This window comes from Podarcis gaigeae (genome assembly GCF_964106915.1).
Source record: "Podarcis gaigeae genome assembly, chromosome: 3".
Taxonomy (NCBI): Eukaryota; Metazoa; Chordata; class Lepidosauria; order Squamata; family Lacertidae; genus Podarcis; species Podarcis gaigeae.
The window spans coordinates 3,757,840-3,777,798 of NC_139680.1; the positions used below are offsets into that span (position 1 = coordinate 3,757,840).

The 19,959-nt window shown below is 43.2% G+C and overlaps 1 protein-coding gene across 1 annotated transcript in view; it reads right to left on the reverse strand.

Annotated features, from left to right (window-relative positions):
- The window catches only part of LOC310841157 (uncharacterized protein), a gene marked incomplete at its 5' end in the record, with an annotated part of 47,759 nt that extends 35,630 nt beyond the window's left edge, over positions 1 to 12,129 (reverse strand). The window contains 6 exons of the mRNA XM_083731747.1: positions 1,227 to 1,315; positions 3,899 to 3,993; positions 4,443 to 4,591; positions 5,451 to 5,559; positions 11,754 to 11,858; positions 12,055 to 12,129. Coding sequence (XP_083587873.1) covers positions 1,227 to 1,315; positions 3,899 to 3,993; positions 4,443 to 4,591; positions 5,451 to 5,559; positions 11,754 to 11,858; positions 12,055 to 12,129 — 622 coding nt within the window. The remainder of the gene's footprint in view (positions 1 to 1,226; positions 1,316 to 3,898; positions 3,994 to 4,442; positions 4,592 to 5,450; positions 5,560 to 11,753; positions 11,859 to 12,054) is intronic.
- Between the last annotated feature and the right edge of the window lie 7,830 nt (positions 12,130 to 19,959).

Consider the following 19,959-nt stretch of genomic DNA (forward strand, 5'->3'; position numbering starts at 1 on the left):
TGCTGTAAGTCTGAGAGTCCCCCTACAGAACACTGGGTGGAGGGACTGAGCGTAAAGATGAATGAGAAATCGTCCCACTCCCAAATTAACTTAATTCACCCATAGTTTATCCAGCAATTATGGTAGCAACTTTCTGCGGTCGTTCAGAGATTTTTGTTCATTGATTCCAATTTTTGTTTGTGTTGCTGCGTAGGTTTTTGGGTTGCTATGTATTGCAAAATTGCTTCAGCTGCAGGATGAGCCTAGGATCCAAGCTGTGTTATGTCAGTGTGAGCCCAGGTGGAGCAGCTGTGGGTTAGTTGCACTTCATTTCATTACGTTTGTCCCCCTTCCATTCCAGGCTTCCTGTATCCGCATTTACTCAGCCATACATTGCATCCCTCTTGGGATCTTTTGCAGGTGTGCATCTGTGTGCCTTTTATTTCTCCTGTGACTCTTTAGACCCTACCCCCCAACTCCCCACCCCCCCATTAGGCAAAAATAAAGAATGAAAACATCCATGCATGCAAGACTTTTTATGAGTTTTCAGTTTCAAAAACATGTTAAGAAATTTCATTTAGACGGGATCTGTCAGAAGAAACTGGAGGATTGTATGATTTAAGTGAGAATGCAGAGTTCAACGAAGATGATGAACGCCCCAAGAGGGACCTCCTATGTTATTTCGGGGGGGGGGGCACTTGCAAGAAGCGACACACTCTTGCATAATTTCCTATTTATTGCATCATTGTGATTTCACTACAGCTTCACAGGTGATGTTCTTATCTCTATATTTTCAATGATTGGCTAAAAATGAAAAGGACAAGAACACATCAGAGTTAACACCTCCAAGGATTCAAACTCCAGGGACTTTTTCATTTTTAGTTGACATAGTGGAGTTTAAGATCAAAACTGAAAGTGATTTAAAAGAAAAAGAAGAACACGTAAAACATTATTTAGCAGTTTGTTTTAATGAATGTAGGAACTGAATTAGTAATTAGTTTAGCAATCCTGGCTGTAACCCAGAATAAATTGGGCATGTTTGTAAGGGTGGATGTGCAGGTCACGAGAATATTTACATAGACATCCTGCAACCACCTACAGAATAAGGAAGGTTATGGGGTCTATAATCTTGTGCACATCTACTCAGGAATAAGCTTCCATCAAATTTACTGGACCTATTCTTATTGAATGCCCTTTCTAAAGTACAAAAAGGCATTATGATAATATTTGAAGTTATTTCTACTCACTGCATAATCCATTGTCGCATGAGCCAGGGCAGTTCCCACAAGGTGACCCAGACTTATATGGGGTTTGAAGTGATCCCATCATGTTCCCTCTGGAATGATAAATAAGATAAATAAGAAGTAAACAAACAGGGATACATTTGTGCTTTTTGTTCTCAGTTAGAAAAGTATTTATGCATATTTTTAGAAAGTTGCTTTAGTCTACTGTTATATTAACCTTTTGTGTGTTGTACATTATTGTTCTTAATTTTTCCTTAATTTTATTGTTCAAACTGCTCTGACATTTTCTGACAATCAAGCAGTGCACACATTTTTGAAATGAATGTGAGGAATAGGTTTGCACACTGGATTTTGTTGAAGCTCCAAGCCTAAAATGAATTGAGCTCATTCAGGTGGATTGGGGCTTCGGCTGAGTTGGGTGGAGACAAGGCCAGCTGGGCCAGCAAGGGAAGACAGTCATGCACTGAAACTGAGCAGGATTGAACCCTCCTGCCTCTGCAAGGCAGCTGCCAGGGTAGGATGCAGAGAGAAGGAGGGGCAGCAGCTCCTATGCCTCCCAAATATATTGGCCTATTGTTCTAGTCAGATGCAGGAAAAAGGAGACTGGCCAACTCACTCTTCAACTGAAAAGTCTGGGCAAACTTGGAAGTAGGTTTATGATGAGAAATTAGTTTCTAACATGTACAAATCATTGTTAGGCTGGGAAACAAAGGATGAAATGGTTAAAATAACAATGACTAATTGTGCTAAGGATGTTGGACATAATATAGATATGGCTGCCTGGGAAGAGCTTTGGAAAACAGGAATGAAATTTACAGCATGTTATGGCTTAAAAGAAAATTATTACAAGATGATATATAGATCATATTTAACCCCAAAGAAACTAGTTCAAATGTACAAAAATGTATCAAACAAGTGTTGGAAATGTAATGACTGTGAGGGGTCATTTTATCATATGTGGTGGACCTGCAGGGAGGCGAAGGCCTTTTGGGACGTGATATATAATGAAATTAAGAAAAATAAATAAATTGGCTTTTCCCAAGAGGCTAGAATCCTTCCTACTGGGGATACTAGACAGAAAAATCCCAAAGGAAGCCTCAATGATATTTATGTATGTGACTACAATGGCAAGGATTCTCAATGCACAGAAATGGAAGGAGGAGGGAACACCCTCAAAGGAAGAATGGTTGATGAAAATCTGGGAATACGCAGAGATGGCAAAACTGACAGCACTGATAAGAGACACAGATTTCAAATTCTTAAAGAAGACTGGAAACCCTTTCTAGTCTACAGTGCTACCTTGGGTTACATACGCTTCAGGTTACAGACAGAAATAGTACCTTGGGTTAAGAACTTTGCTTCAGGATGAGAACAGAAATCGTGCTCCAGCGGTACAGCAGCAGCAGGAGGCCCCATTAGCTAAAGTGGTGCTTCAGGTTAAGAACAGTTTTAGGTTAAGAACAGACCTCCAGAACGAATTAAGTACTTAACCCGAGGTACCACTGTATAAAAAAACTTATTCCCCATATGCAAAGACCACATTGGGGTTTGAAGTGTCAGAAAATAGCCGAATATATTAAGAAACATGTTAAAGAGGATGAAATTATATAAGACAGAACCTTAAAATGCAAATGTATGTAATCTGGGTTACAAACATCTATGTTTTGTGAATGGGAAGTCACTAGTTTTGTGACTTCCCTGCCTATTCTCCTGAGGAATATAACTGTGACTGCTCCTATGAACGAGGAAAAAATTGGGCTGAATGAAATAAGCCTCCCAGAAACTCTACACTAGTTGTGGGTGGCAAATGGAGGTTTTCTGCCAAATATTTCCTGGGGTGTCACGGGATTTCCCCAGGATTTTAGAGCTGGCATAAGGAACTTGATATGGTTAAGGTCTGACCCTGATCCACCCTGATGGTGAAGTTAGGGAGTCCATTTCACTGAATATTCAGTGCAATGAGCATTCCGGAATGAAAGTCTTCAACTGTTTAGGAGGATCCAAAGGGAGCGGGTGTGTGTGTGTGTGTGTGTGTGTGTGGAGGTTTCCATAAAATGTCAGAAAATTCTTTTCTGAGGGGTTTTGACTTTGTCATTAAAAAAATAAATCCACTGCTGCTTCCTTATTTTTCAGGCAAATAGCCCAAAGGTAATAAGGACTTCGTTGTTTTTGTTTTATGGTTAGTTGGCAGCCATTGAAATGCAGAGTTAATACAGTACTTGCGTGCTGCCCAAGCATCCTGTGGCTCTTATGAGGGTTCTTTTATTCAGGTTTGTTTTTCTTGTAATACAGTGGTGCCCTGCAAGACGAATGCCTCGCAAAACGAAAAACGTGCAAGAAGAAAGGGTTTTTCGGTTTTTGCGTCACTTCGCTAGACGAATTTCCTTATGGGCTTGCTTCGCAAGACGAAACTCTTGCGAGTTTTTTTCCTTTTTCTTAAAGCTGCTAAGCCGCTAAGCCGTTAATAGCCGCTAAGCCGCTAATGGGCTTGCTTCGCAAGACGAAAAAACCTCAAGACGAAGAGACTCGCGGAACGGATTAATTTCGTCTTGCGAGGCACCACTGTATATAAAAGGAAAACGGATATGAAACATAAATCCTTTGGAGACTATGGGTAACAAACGACAAACAAACAAACAAACAAACAAACAAACAGATAAATAAATAATACATACGCAGGACAGTACTGGCAAACGTAGAGGTACTTCATGCTGCTTTGAGGACAATGGGCATCATAACAACCAATTAGGTGAGACTTGTGCCAAACCACCTGTAAGTATAAGAACATCCACACAAGAAAACATATTGGAATCTGTTTCCATGCCAAGCAAGGAAAACATACCGTACATTTAACAGCTTTAAAAAAAAACACACAAACAAAATATCATCACTTTGTGTTGTGTCTAATTGAAGCACCCTCATTTTTCCCCTCAGGGAAAGGAAGTTTGAATAAGCTGTGAATGAGAATGGCATCCGAAGAAAAAACAGAAAGAAAGGCACAGCAGAGATAAGGACAATCCATTATCTGAACTTCTGTGTGAAAAATATGGAAAAAGTACTGGGTGAAACGTGAGGGAAAAACCCACCTCTTTTCGGTTTCCTTTCTTCCTGCTGTGAAGTCCCAGGCAGCAGCAAGCCAAGATGTGAGTGGGCTGTCAGGCATGGATTGACTAGCTGAATCATGCGCTTGAGAAAGATACAAAACGGTGTTTGAGTTACCTGAGTGTAATGACCAGTTACGGCCCCTGGACGGACTGCTCCAACACCGTACTTGAAATTTTTCACCTCGTTGTACCAAGCTTGAATCACGTCATTCCATGGAGTAGCGTGAGATGATGCATATATATTTTCACCACATGAGATGCCATCTAGAAGTGGAGACGGGAAGCATTAACAAAACTCATGATTCCTGACCTAGGAAATTCTGTAAACAAGAGGAGTCATGCAATGCTTCAGAGGAACATTCTGCAACAGGTAAAAGCTTGTTTATTCCAAGCAGAATTTGTCCCCCCACTCACAAATCTGTCTGGTTAGCTAGTTGGTTAAAGCTACTCACATTTGAATGCAAAATAATTATTCTAAAGCAAAAGGTACACCTGTTTTGTTGTTAGCACATGTATGCTTGCCTGTAAATGTCTTTTTTAAAAGGCACTCGCTCTCTGGGGGTTTTAGAATTACTGCAGTGGCGTGTGGTCAGTGGACTAGGCAAGTCCCCATAAGAGTTCAAGAGCCCTCCTGACACCTTTCCAAAGCCCACCTGGCATCTTGTCAGAGCCTGGCGCCTCCTTCTCAAAGCCCAGGAAGCTTCTCCCCAGCTTAGGGATGGAGGCGCAATGCTCACGTGTGTGACATTGTGGCGTCGTAATGTCACACATGCAACATCACCCCAATTGCCCTTGCAAGCTGTCACCTCTTACCTTAACTTATTGTATCTCTCTCTCTCTCTCTCTCTCTCTCTCTCTCTCTCTCTCTCTCTCTTTCTCTCCAGTCTCCCATCTCCCATCTCCAATACAATATCTCCCATCTCCCATCTCCATCTATCATCTATCATCTCTATCTATCATCTCCATCTCCATCTCCATCTCCATCTCCATCTCCATCTCCATCTCCATCTCTATCTCTATCATCTCTATCTCTATCTCTATCTATCATCTCCATCTCCTTCCATTACTGTGATTAACAAGGCAGAGATATTGAAGTTCAAAAGCAAAATGTTTCAGGTTTCACCTTCTTTAGAACACCTGAGGGAGGAGGAAGCTGCAGTGTACTGGTCCTCTGTGCTTAAAAAGTTATATGTATCACAGGTGGACACAGTGTGTGTCGAGGCAAAGCTTAGCTGGGGAGAATGGCATGTGGAATTCTGACTTCAGATGTTAGGTAGAATTGGAACATTCCTCTCCATTGTTCCTCTTTCTGTGGGATTCCTCGAGTATTTTTAATATTATGCTCAGAATGACAATTGCGGAGTCAGTGCAACAATTGTGAATGTATATTAGATGTGGGTTAGATTTTAGATCACCCTCATTTTTTTGCACAGTGCTTACTGACAGATGTACTTGCCGGCAACTCTTTGGTTACTTGGGCTGTGAGCAAATTTACAGTTGCTTGCCCAGCGTTTCGCATTCGCTTCAGCAGCCGAATTCCATCTCTAAATGAAAGAAAAAGTAGTAAATGTGTGAATGGACACATTCTCTAAAAATGGAGAACATCATATACCTCTGATTTCTTCAAAATTTCATGTTTTCTGTTCTAGAATCAGTCACCAACCTCAGTCCCTGGATGATCTTAAGCATTGTTTAGCATTACCTTTGCCTGACTCATGCCAGCCATGCTTAACGATAGTAAGGTAAAAAAGGTAAAGGACAGTTAAGTCCAGTCAAAGGTGAATATGGGGTTGCGGCGTTGATCTCACTTTCAGGCTGAGGGAGCTGGCATTTGTCCGCAGACAGCTTTCTGGGTCATGTGGCCAGCATGACTAACTGCTTTTGGTGCAACGGAACTCCGTGATGGAAACCAGAGCACATGGAAACGTTGTTTACCTTCCCGCAGCAGCGGTACCTGTTTATCTACTTGCACTGGCTAAAGAAAGAGGTGGATTTGCCTTGCCAGACCTTAAACTTTATTATGAATCAGCCGCATTTTGCTGGCTGAGAGAATGGCTGCTTCTTGAAAACACTGGCATCCTGGACCTAGAAGGTTTTAATAATGTATTTGGGTGGCATGCATATTTGTGGTATGATAAGGTCAAAGCACATAAAGCATTTAAAAACCATATTGTCAGGAAAGCACTGTTTAATGTCTGGATAAGATATAAGGACTTGCTTGAAAATAAAACTCCAAGGTGGTTGTCACCAATGGAAGCGAAGGCACAGAAAAAGCTCAATATGGAGGTCAAATAGCCGAAATATTGGGAAATTTTGGAACAAGAGGGAGACAGATTAAAACTGCAGAGTGTGAGACTGGCTCCATTATTACCAAATAATGGAGGCATACAATTTGGACAAAAAAATTGGCTTCCAGGTGGAAAAATCAAAATTGGAAACAGAATTGTTAGATTCAAAAATCAAGAATTTGTCAAGAATGTATAACTTGCTGTTGAAATGGAACACTCAGGATGAAACGGTGAAATCTGCTATGATTAAATGGGCACAAGATGTTGGACATAATATTATGATGGCTGACTGGGAACAGTTATGGACCACAGGTATGAAGTTCACAGCATGTAATGCCCTAAGAGAGAATATAATGAAAATGATTTACAGGTGGTACATGACACCAGTCAAGCTCACAAAAATATATCATTTGCCTGATAATAAATGTTGGAAATGTAAAGAGACTGAAGGTACATTCTTTCACCGTTGGTGGACATGCCCAAGGATTAAGACTTTCTGGGAGATGATCTATAAAGGTAAAGGTAAAGGTACCCCTGCCCGTACGGGCCAGTCTTGACAGACTCTGGGGTTGTGAGCCCATCTCACTTAAGAGGCCAGGGGCCAGCGCTGTCCGGAGACACTTCCGGGTCACGTGGCCAGCGTGACAAAGCTGCATCTGGTGAGCCAGAGCTGCACACGGAAACGCCGTTTACCTTCCCACTGGTAAGCGGTCCCTATTTATCTACTTGCACCCGGAGGTGCTTTTGAACTGCTAGGTTGGCAGGCGCTGGGACCGAGCAGCGGGAGCGCACCCCGCCGCAGGGATTCGAACCGCCGACCTTTCGATCGGCAAGTCCTAGGCGCTGAGGCTTTAACCCACAGCGCCACCTGCGTCCCGAGATGATCTATAATGAAATGAAAAAGGTATTTAAATATACCTTTCTGAAGAAACCAGAGGCCTTTTTCCTGGGCATGGTTGGCCAATTGGTGCCAAAGAAGGATAGAACTTTCTTTATGTATGCTACAACAGCAGCAAGAATTCTTATTGCAAAGTTCTGGAAGACACAAGATCTACCCACCAGGGAAGAATGGCAGATGAAGGTGATGGACTACATGGAACTGGCGGAAATGACTGGCAGAATCCGATACCAGGGAGAAGAGTCGGTGGAAGAAGATTGGAAGAAATTTAAAGTTTACTTACAGAAACATTGTAAAATTAAGGAATGTTAGAAGGATGTTGGAATGAAGTTATGTGGTTTTAGCAGAAATGTTATAAAGGATTAAGAAAAAATAGATTGTCAATTGGTGAAAGGAGGGAAAGTAAAGATACATCAGTTTAATATAAATTACAGGACAAAAATTGGGAAAGATGGAAAGGATTTGCTGAAATAGCTAACTGAACTAGAATACAAAAAAGGGAGGTGTGAGGAGGTCAAGGAAACAAGCAAATGAAAGATAAGTTATGGGAAGGTTTGTTTTTTCTTTTTTCTTTTTTGCTTCAAATTGTTTCTATTCTTTTGTTTTTTCTTTTTTTCCTTTTTTATTATGATGTGTTGTCTTGTTTTTCTGTAATTTGGTGTTTTCTCTTTTCTTTTTCTGTAACTTTTAAAACTTTAATAAATATTATCTACTTGCACTGGCATGCTTTTGAACTGCTAGGTTGGGCAGAAGCTGGGACAGAGCAATGGGAGCTCACCCTGTTGCATGGATTCAAACTGCTGACCTTCAGATTGGCAAGCCCAAGGGGCTCAGTGGTTTAGACCACAACGCCGTCCACATACCTAGCCAGCTTTTAAACCCTGGTTAAGATGGTGAGTTAGGTGCTCTCAGCTACTCATTGGGATGTGCACACATTACCATTTACTTGGGTTCCAGTGCACCCCAACCACTGGGCTTTGAATCTATGGATGCACAGTGTTATTCATATTCCAAACGTATGCTGCCATTTCTTGTGCTTTGGTGTGTTTCCCTCCAAGTCAAATTTGGCCTGACGCGAGCATTGTAGCCTTGTTCCACTTTTAGTGAAGCCCTGGTGTGTACATTAGAGACACTGATGTTTACTTCTGGGGTGGTGGCCCTACATGTCTGACATCAGAGTTCCCCCGTCTCCCTCCTCCCACACCTCTCTTGCCAGGAGCACCCCTTCCTTTTCACAGAAGCCTCCATTCCACCTGCCACAGCTGCTTGCTGGGGGAGAAAAGTCTGCATGTTTAGTCAAAGTTGTGGTGGTGAGGCTTGGGCCACAGAACTCAGGACACATTGGACTCAGCTACATTAGTACAGAAAAAGCGTTTTAAATGTGTTATAAAACTGTGACCCCAGATGACCCTGTAGAATTCCATCTTTCGCAAACATGATTTCCCATTATGAGGTTTACAACATGTTTTCCTGAAATGGTTTTTTGATGTGTGTAGATCCAGCCATTATATAGCATACCCTCCAACTTCTTCTAGCCTAAATCTGGGGCACACACCCCACCCACTCAGGCTGACCATCACCACTGCCACCCCCACGCGACTTCCCTGCTCACCCCACACCCACTCAGGCCACTTCAGCACGCCATTGCTGCCCCCCCCCCCGGCTGCCTTATCTTGGTTGGGTTCTCTCTCCATCACCTCGGCTTCCACCACCGTGAGGCCCACAGAGACCACAGACATACATCCGGAACCCAGACAGCAACAGAGGAAGCGGGGCATCACAGATTGACAGAAGAAGCTTCTGTCAATCTGTGATGTCCTGACCAAATCAGGACTATTGGTGGGTGTGATATAATGTTTTTTGAAAGTTGCCATGGGAGAAGCTGTGTGTGTGTGTGTGTGTGTGTGAGAGAGAGAGAGAGAGAGAGAGAGAGACAGAGAGAGACACACAGAGAGAGAGACAGAGACAGACAGACAGACAGACAGACAGACAGACAGACAGAGAGAGATACCAAAAGCAAGATTGGGGAAGAGAAATGGGGGTGAATGGGTATAGCTCAAGGCTGGCTGGACTGAGATCTTGGGGGAAGGTTCAGTCATTTGTTTTCACTGTCAAAAGATGGGTTAGTTAAACGATGGAAATTTCTCCCACAGGAGGAAGTGATAGCCACCAATTTGGATGGCTTCAAAAGAAGATTAGACAAGTGAATGTCTCCTAGTTATGATGGCTATGTTCTGTCTTTCCAGTTGGAAGCCCAGGAAGGGAGAGGGCTTTTGTGCTCAATTCCTGTTTGCTGGTTTCCCACAGACAACTGTGAGAACAGGATACTGGACTAAATGGGCCACTGGTCTGATCCAGCAGCCTCTCCTGGCATTCTCATGTTTGAGGTGCTAAAAGGGATTTTAAACCACTGCATTCAACTCCAATGTTTTCATTCAGACTTCTGTCGGGAGTAAACCCCATTATATCTGGATGATGTATAGATGTATGACAGCCACATGAAGGGACTTTTTTTGGGGGGCAGGCGGCAGAGACACATGCTTCAGGCAAACGCATCATTGCCCCATCTCCGCCCAGTGGTGCGGACCTTCCGTGGCATATGAGCTTCCTTCTCTGTTGATGGATAATGCCCGAGTGTGACAAAACAGCTCAATCTGTGTCAGATGCCTTACTAATAGATATATATCACTCCTGTAATGAACAAAATGCTTCACAATCCTCAGCTCATCTGTCCTTCACAGGAAAGCAGCTTAGGAGGCTGTTCTGTAAATGCGACAGCAGCTTGTCCAAGGGAGTTCTTGGCAGAGCTGGGAGTTCAAGTCCACATTCTTCCTCTCAAATTTGAGGAAGAACTTCCCAATGGCTGCAGTGCTGTAGACAATTATGAAGCAGCAAGTGCTTTTGAGCAGGGTGGGACTTACCGCCGAGGGAAATTGCTTATGAATGCAGTGGGTGTGAAACCGGAGCGGCCTTGTCTCGGGTTTTACATCCTGTAATGTCTCTCTTTAAAGGAGTCCCACTGTTTGGAGGGTTGACCAGCCCAGGTCTGGTTTGAAGGTCAGAAGCAAAAGAAGGGAGACCAGGGCCTTGATGTTGCCCAGCCAGCTGACTGCGTAGGCACAAGGGGTAGCCTGGTTGAAGCCTGGTTCCCCATTGGTCTTGTATTTCTGTTGAAATCAGATTATTTAGATTATTGGATCTAAATTTGCAACTGGTTGTGAGCAGTGCTCCTTATTGGACACATATCACGTCCGTGCTGAGGGACTTGCCCTGGTTGTCTGTTAGCCACTGAGCCAGTTTTAAAGTTCTGCTGCTTACAGCTAACCGGCAGTATGGTCAGCTAGTCGAACCCATGATGATTGACTTGTGGGAACATGGAGGTGGGGTTTTCCCAGATGGCCCCACCCCAGTGCAGCCCAGTGCCTTGCCTGCTGAAATATGAGAAGCCCCATCAATGTTGGCATTCTGCCAGCTCCTGAAGAGATTGCTTCATCTTTTCAACTGTTTTAACATTTTAATGCTTCTATGTTTTTAATTGTATGTTTCAATTTGGAAGGCTTTGTTGTTATTTCCATTTTAATTATGGATTGATTTTATATTTGTAAACAACTTAGAGGCCATTTTGGTATATAAGAGGGAAATGAATTATTAAATAAAAACCTCACACATATTAATAAGCATGAAACCATCTTGGCTGTCTAATAGAGCCCTGACAGACTCCAGCCAAAAAAGCTGAGGTTGCTGATGAGACCAGAGACCATCTTTGCCGTACGTCCTTCAAGACCTGCTTCTCAGGATGCCTGCGGACTCTTGGGGTGTTCAGGGTTTCTTTTGTTTGTGTTAAGATTAAATTCTGGACATGCTTAATTTTGCTGTTTTGTATGCTTATTCTTAGATCTTATTAGGACTTATGTGGGGAATATTTAATTTTGTTGTATATGTCTGGATGTGTTTTATTCTTTGCTTATGACAAATTTTGTTATATTTATCTAATTATGTAAATTGCATTGAGCATGGCTTGAACGATGGAATAGTGACATATGCACATTCTTTTTTAAAACGATGTGTAAGTGGCATTCCTTAGTGAAATGCCAAGCTGTTGTTGAATCTAGTCTTATCCTTGAAGATTACTATGAGAGGGTGAAGAACAAAGGTTTTCTGCCTGCAAGGAGGTGTATTATCCCTGGAAAGCCTTTGCAAGGCCCCTGACCTACATGAATCGGGCCTCTTCCTTGCTTACCATCTTCAGCATGTTGCTTGCCGGTGGCTTCACTCCTCTCCGCAGGGCATTGTGCTTGTCAACAATCTGATTTCGCTCAGCTGGTCCAATTCCTACTGCATGTGCCTGAAGTAAGAGAACGAGTAATATTCCTCTTGTCTTAATTTATAGGATTATTTTTCATTAAGCTAATATAATTTTACCACTGTTTCTCTAAGAATCATGAAAAAGTGCTTTGTAGGTCCCATTTGCCTCTGTCAGGCTGCTCTGACCTAAATGAAATCTGAATTGTAAACTGTTGGATAATGCAGTGCCACCAAACCTCTTTGGCGTATTCTGGATCAGTGGTGCCGGCTTGCGCCTGCAACTGTGGGTGCCCGAGGCTGTGCACTGTCATCACGCCCTTCTGGTGTGTGAGCTCTATGTCACCCCCCCCCCGCATGCTGACGTCACTCTGCGGGTGCAGCGAGGTAGTGCACACACACCAGGGGCATGATGACATAATGCACATGTCCCCCGCAGCATGCATGCGCAACTGAGCCTGGCTCCCTCATTTAAAATGTTGTGGGAGCCATGGCACCCAAGGCCCTGGGCACCCGACACCTATGCTTTGGATAGGTCTACAGTTACTGAAAGAAAAAAGAGACTTGCCATTTTGTTTTTTAAAAAATACAGTTACATTTGTTTGGACTTCCCCTTAAGTATGATATTTTTCAAGTTCATTGTGTTCCTGGATGAAGCAGGTTTAAAGAGTGATTGAGACTGATTAAAAGAGACTGATTAAAGAGAATATTTTGGTTGGCCCAATCCAATCTTAGATTTGAAAAGAACCCAACCAATTTTAGTAACACTTTCCCCCCTACTGATTTAAAGGGGAGAGAGTTAGGCATGGATGCCTGTGTAGCTAAGAAACTTACTTTTGAAGCAGGTTGTTGTAACACAGCAGCAAAACTCAGCAACACAATGAGAATGATCATCTCTGAAAACAAAATAATAGCAGGGGTTTTACCTTACATTTGCTTTTTGGATATAGAATGTACTTATTAAGACATGGCACCCCTCTCCTGAGTGCTGGTTTAGATTCCAAACTGCTCACGTGGCAGCAGTCGAGAAGTCGATTTCTGCTTCCCGGAACAGGGCTGGTCAGGTGGCAGATCAGGATCTGCTGGAAGATCTCGGGATGGTTTGCAGAAGATGGATGAGGGTTTTGGACTCCCGGTTGTTTAACAGTGGCAATTCATTGCTGAATTGTACAATGTAAATACAATGTTTAATATAAATTATAGCATACTAATCCCTCACAAAGAGAAACATCAGGCTGTTAGAAGGAATAACTGACCTGTAGTATCTTGGATTTACATGTTCCTTACAAGTCATTCCCACTGGAATGGGAATCCCCAAGTAAATGCTCATAAAACGGCAGCCTTGAAATTGCTTTAATCACAATCTCCTTCCCCCTGGGGGCTCTGGGTCTTTTAGTTCTGTCTGTGATCTCCAGACTGAATTGTGAGCACCTGCTGAAAAGTATAGTTCCCAGGATTCTTCTCGGGGAAGGTATAAATGTGAAATTTGTAAAATATACCTTAGATATATCCCTAGCATTATATCCATTGAAGACTATGGTAATGCTCATGCATATTACGATCCCAAGACCTTCCCCAATCAATAAATAAAGACAAACTTTACACAGAATTTACCGTAGTTTAAGGTTATTGGCATAATTTTGGCCACAACTTTATTGATTACAAATCATGAGTGGTTTGCTTAGGCATTGGTTCCTGACTAGCTGCACCTGACCTTGGCAGAGCAGCACTGACGACTGGACTCCGGCAGAGGTCAGTAAGGGAAAACATTCTGGGGGAGCATTGGACCAGGCTCAGACTCAAGCTCACCCCAAATGCTCCCAGGGGCTCTGGGGTGGCCCTAAGCCCTGGAAGGGGATCGGACAAAAGCAAGGTGAGCCCCTGGATTCTTTTAATGGAATACCCTTCCACGCATGGGTGTGACAACCTCCCCTCCCCTCCACATTGAACCAATGCCTAACCGCAAAACCTTACAAAGTTGTGATGATTTGCTATGCGGCAGGCGAAACCCAAGTGGCACCAGCCAATCAGCCAAATGGGAAAATTCCTACTGGGCCCCTGTCCCAAGAACAGATGACCCACGATGGCATAGCAAGGTCATAATGGACCATAAATATAGGGAGGGTGATCTGATGCACGAGGCGAAAAGAGGAAGCTCAATGCAACGTGCAGTGGTATATATAGGTCCCTCGATTAATGCATGATCAATCCCAATGGCCAGATTTACCCCAGCAACCGAGGGACCACCAATCGGGTTATTGTGGCTATCCAATCACTCCCACCCACACAAGAAATGAGGTCAGTCCTGATGATCTCACCGCAACACATGCTATCTGGGAGGAGGACATGATTTATCAGCTGGCTTAAGTGCAGAGTCTTCAGTAGAAGAGTTTTGTAAACTGCTTTCAGGGTGGTGGTGGTTTTTTTTAACCGTGAAGTGGTGTATAAATTTTATGAAATAAATGAATGAATAATAGAATTGTGAACATTAAGATGTCTCTTAATGAGCGAACCTAACGTGTTTAACTAGCGCTGCCATACATCCGGATTTTCCCAGACATTTCAAAGGTGGACTTGACATCCAGGTGGAATCTCTGAAAGGTGGTGCTTTGTCCTGAATCTTAGGCAAGTCAATTGAAATATTGGTTCAACAACAAAAAGCTCAGCAATTTTGGGGTTTCCTGGTTTTACTTTTTGAAATATGGCAACTCTAGTTGCAAATAACCTTCATATGGCAGGCTTTGTGATATAACAGGCTACCCCCCATCCCCCCAAAAATCTTACCTTCTCATTTCCAGTGAGACCAGAATAACCTCCTTTGCAGTTTTAAGGAGGTTCTGGATGTCACTGGATGATGTTATGCTTATATACCTCTCCTGTTTCCTTCCTCGCAGAATGACTCAATGTCCAACAGTAAATCACACAGTTTTGTTGAGGGAGAACTTTGGATTTCTCTTATGTTGTTTAAAAAAAGATTTATTTCCTGAAATTTATTAACCATCTTCTATGCAACAACAAAGCATTTTTTATTAGTGAGCTCTTTCATGCCAGCCAACTTCTTACGAACGATTGATATCTGTGCTTGTTCTTTATCCCATGGCATCCTTTCATCACCCATAGAGCCAAGCACATTTACTTAGAAGCAAGTCCCATTTCCCCCCAAAGCAGAATGTGTTTGCAGCTGCAGCCTAAGACTCTAAACCAACTGCAAACCATCATGAATGGTTGAAGGCACTGAATCATTACAGATTGCACAGATTGCAGTATGTGATCACAAGCTGTTTAGAAAACCCAATGTATCAACACCCCATTTCATTTGCATAGGTGTGTAGTTAAATCACATCACTGATGTGCCTTCCTTTACTTTTCATTTAGAATATGTGAGGATTTTAAATGTTGGATGTGTTAACAATCATAGATAAATGCTTTTAGGTAGCATTGCATAATAATGGCTACCCTTTCTTTTGATATAGACTTATGTGCTTCCTATAGCAGAAGAATTTCTCCCTTTGTTGTTGTTGTTTAGTCGTTTAGTTGTGTCCGACTCTTCGTGACCCCCTGGACCAGAGCACGCCAGGCACTCCTGTTGTCCACTGCCTCCTGCAGTTTTTTCAAACTCATGCTGGTAGCTTCGAGAACACTATCCAACCATCTCGTCCTCTGTCGTCCCCTTCTCCCTGTGCCCTCCATCTTTCCCAACATCAGGGTCTTTTCCAGGGAGTCTTCTCTTCTCATGAGGTGGCCAAAGTTTTGGAGTCTCCCTGGTGAATTTCTCCCTGGTGCCTGCTAATTATATTGGAAGTAAACCTCCCATTTGAGCCAATAGAAGCAGGTGTCAGTCACCCAGTCTGGATCAGGACTGTAGCAAGGGAAGGGTTAAGGCCCTCCTCCTGATAATAGTTGGACTCTGCCTGCTATTGACTACTTACACTATTTATGCACTGCTGAAGTGATAGGAAATGTTCTGGTGTCCCTCATTTGCTGATCCTTGGCAGCTTGTATCTCTTTATGCAGTGATGCCACACAGCTGATTTTTCCAGAGGTGATGTTGATGATGGCATACTAAGTGGCATTCCAGCATTCAGTGATTGCTTCTGTCCACTTAGCATCCTGACATAATTGCTGCACATATGTTCTGCTGCATGTGCTTCTGGAATCTGCTGAAGCAGAGTAGGGATTCATGGGATCATGAGGATGTATCAGGAAAAGCAAAATACAATCCTTTCTGGATTGTGACAATCATAATGTTCAAAATTGAATGTTCCTATTCAAATGTTCTTCTAGAACAAGGGATGCCATGACTTTCTTTGTGCTGGAATTTTTTTTTAAAGCACTGAGCCAATAATATGTCGTAATACGTCATCATATCTCACATATTATCTTAAGGTTTGGCCTCTCATTCTGGTTTTCTTACACAAGATGCATTGGTGTGGGAAATGGGCAGAAAATGGGAGCAGGCTCAAATACTTTGTCAGTGTGATGGAGTCATGGCTCTGGTTGGTGGTCTCATTGCCCATAGACCTTCATCCTTCCCTCCTTCAGAAGAATAACCCTGGCCACTGACAAGTGAGTGGGGAAATGGAGGTTATTGCACAGGTGAAGTACAATTGTGGCCTTGTGTGCATATTATATCCCTGGATGGGTGAGTATATGAACCAGCTCATTGTCCGTGAACTGGCCCATTGTGAACTGTCCACATAGTGGTGCATTGTGTTACTTTTGGCTATGACAGATATTAGCAATAAACTTTTCAGTGCAAATTAAGTTGTTCCCATAAATATGTTTCTAAGAAGGGCTCTTCCCAATGTTCTAGCATCTCAAAATCAGGGTTATTTAAGGTGATTTACACAACCACTTTCTCCAACATGAATTGATTATTTAAATGCATCTTATAGCAGATATCCATACGTATCCCAGTCTTGTGAGTGGTCCAGTCTTCAATACATGTCTTACCTGAAAGATTTTAGAACAACTGTATTTGGAAAGTTAAACCAAGATCTCTTCTTTTCTTAGTGGGATTTCAGCTTGGATGAATATTTTCTAGCTTGCCCACCAGAGTGGCAACTCAGTTTGGATGGAGAGTAATATGTTGTAGATTGATGCTAAGCCTCTCACTTCCTCTGGGAACAAGGGGTCCTGAGATCAGCTTGGTAGACACACACCTGATTAAGAGTAAGTTTAGCTATTTCTGTTGCGCCCTTGATCACACGCTTGTGTTCCTGGCTGGAAAATGGATCCAATGACCTGCAATGATATCTTCACTAAGAAGCTATGAAGTCTGCTTGTCTCAGATCAGCATATAATGGCCTGATCCTGTTAAGCTCCACCAAAGCCAATGGATGAAGTTACTCAATGGGTAAGTCTAGTTATGAGTTACATTTACCACAGAAGCAGCCATGCATGCACCAGGTTCTGACTGCAAGGTGGGGGTTTCAGTCCAAGGTCCACATATAACCTCCTGGGCAACTGTCTGAGGGCCACATGTCAGGGGTGACACTTCAGACTGCCAACAACCTCCACTCCCCCCCCCCCATTAGACAAGCAATAAAATAAAGAAATCCACACATGCAAGGTAATTTATGAGTTTTCAATTTAGAAAGCTTGTTAACAAGTTTCCATGGAATCTCTGGCTCAGGTTTAGAATTGGGGACCCGGGTCTGGGCCCAGCACCTCATCTGCTTGCACTGCCATTTTTTTTTGAAAAAACCTGGCTGTACACTCCTCCTCTGGGTCAGAGTATGAGCTGCTGCTCAGGGTGTAGATGGTGAAAGATGCAAATTACCGCCTTGTTCAACTGAAAGGCAGTTGTTTAAGAAATCTCACCTGCCATGGGATCAGCACCTGGTGACAGGACAAGAATGAGAGCTGCGCAGCATTTGGATTCATGGCAACTTCTAACAAGGTCAAATGTTGGGGGTTCAATATATATCTTCCCCATATTGTCTATGATGAACCGCTGGGTGGCCGGGGTGATTTTAAGAGACTGGATGTAGATGTTAATAATCTTGTCTGTTTCCCCTAGAGTGTTACTCAGGCTGAAATCAGTAGAGCATGGGACTTTCTCCTCCTGCACAAAGCTGGCCATTTCTTCTGACATTCTGTACAGTAATCAACGGTAAAGGCTCCCCAAGAAGCCACCATTGTCCCTGAAGATAAGAAGACATCCCCAATGAGGTCAGTGTATCGAATTCCTGGCAAGCGTGCTGCTTCCGTACACCTATCCTTCTTGCCTCCTAAACCACTGATCAGCTTTTCAGCGCTGTCCAGCTTCTGAGAGCATACGTCAATGCTGTTCTCGAGTTCTTTCTTCCGGTTATTCAATTCTTCCAGCTCATCATTTAGCTTCTGGAGGCAGTCAATCACCTTCTTGAGTTCTGCTCATTTTGTATTGAGCTCCTGCATTTGAACAGCAAGCAAACCTTCAGCCTCCCTGAGTTGTTCCCGATTTGGGGCCACCACCTTTGCGACACGGTCGTACACTTCCACGGCTATCACTTCTTTGCACAAGCCTTCGCCAAGGATGAGACATTCTTTATGACAGCTGGCTAGAAGTCCGAATGGTGCCCATTGGACTTTGGGGGCAGAATGCAGGAGAGTCAAGAGGAGTGGGGAGTTAGAGCCAATGATAGGCAAAGTCTATAACAGCAACCCTGGGACTAAAGAGGAGCAGGAGCAGGTGGGGGCTGGCGAAGGACAGGCTTTGCTTGGTAGGACGGCGCCCCACTTACCCAGATGAACTAAACCCTACTGCTTGAATGTCTTGCTATACAGTGGTACCTCAGGTTACATATGCTTAAGGTTACATATGCTTCAGGTTACACACTCCACTAAACTAGAAATAGTGCTTCAGGTTAAGAACTTTGCTTCAGGATAAGAACAGAAATCGTGCTCCGGCGGCGCAGCGGCAGGAGGCCCCATGAGCTAAAGTGGTGCTTCAGGTTAAGAACAGTTTCAGGTTAAGAACAGACCTCCGGAAGGAATTAAGTACTTAACCCGAGGTACCACTGTATAATATACAGTGATACGAGGACAATGCTCAATATCAACAAAGAAGCACATGAGAACCCCTCCCAATAAAGGGTTTTTGGTTGTTGTTGTTGATTTACCCCATCAAGGCTTTCCCATCATCATAGTTCCAGCCCTACATCTGCTAAAACTTCATTGTTTTTCCAGGTCATGCCTGAAAGGGTGACGGAATGTTGAGAACAAGCTCTTACATTCATTGATTTGGGATTGAAAAGATATACATATTGTTCTTTAACCAGTCTTTCAAAAGTGGGACACAAAAATCCCAAATCTAAACTGTCCAATTCAACCTTATTAAACAAAGCCACAGGCATATGATTAACAAAGCCATCAAAAATCATTTCTCCCACTTCTTTTTTAATTAAAGAAGGGAGGTTTCGTTATTCAATCATTTATTTATTTAAACAAATTCTTCACACATTACGAGGCCATAAATGCAATGGATTACTTTGACTCCAGGAGGAATGCTTGGCTCCTCCTTTCCATTCCGCATGTTCCGTTGCTCCTCTGGCTAAGGAAATGGTCCACACCGTGGCCAATAGAAACAGACCCTGCAGCCACAGCATTATCTGCAGACTGCATACCGTCATCTATTTTTTTAAAAAAGAGCTGTTGAAGATTGATAACGCTGGATGACAGAGCACTTTCGTCCACTTTAACTCCACCCACCTAAATCTTCCTCCCACCAAACACTAACAAGGAGGTGGCCAGAGAGAATTGCATTTTACCCAGACACAGCTTACCCATTGTGCCAGGCTCTGACCCCCAGGAAACAAGGCTGCGACTAGGTGGCCGGCAGCTGGGGAATTCCCGTGCCAGCCGCTTGGATTAGCCGGCTTTCCCGCCATCTCTTTCTTTGAATTCTGGTCCAAGCCAAATCCAACCTACACCTGCAATCAATAAAGTTGTGGCCTAATTTAAATCCCATAACATCCAATTTGTTCACCTAATAACTTACCCCTTTCCCCTGTTGATTCACATCAACCGAAATACCCTCTGTGCCCCAGATAAGCTCAATATAACCTTCATGTAGGATTGCGATGTGAGCTGACACCCCTGGCTTGAATCCGTATCTGAGCAACCAAACAGCAGAGAAGAGGGAGTTGAAAGTTTTGGCA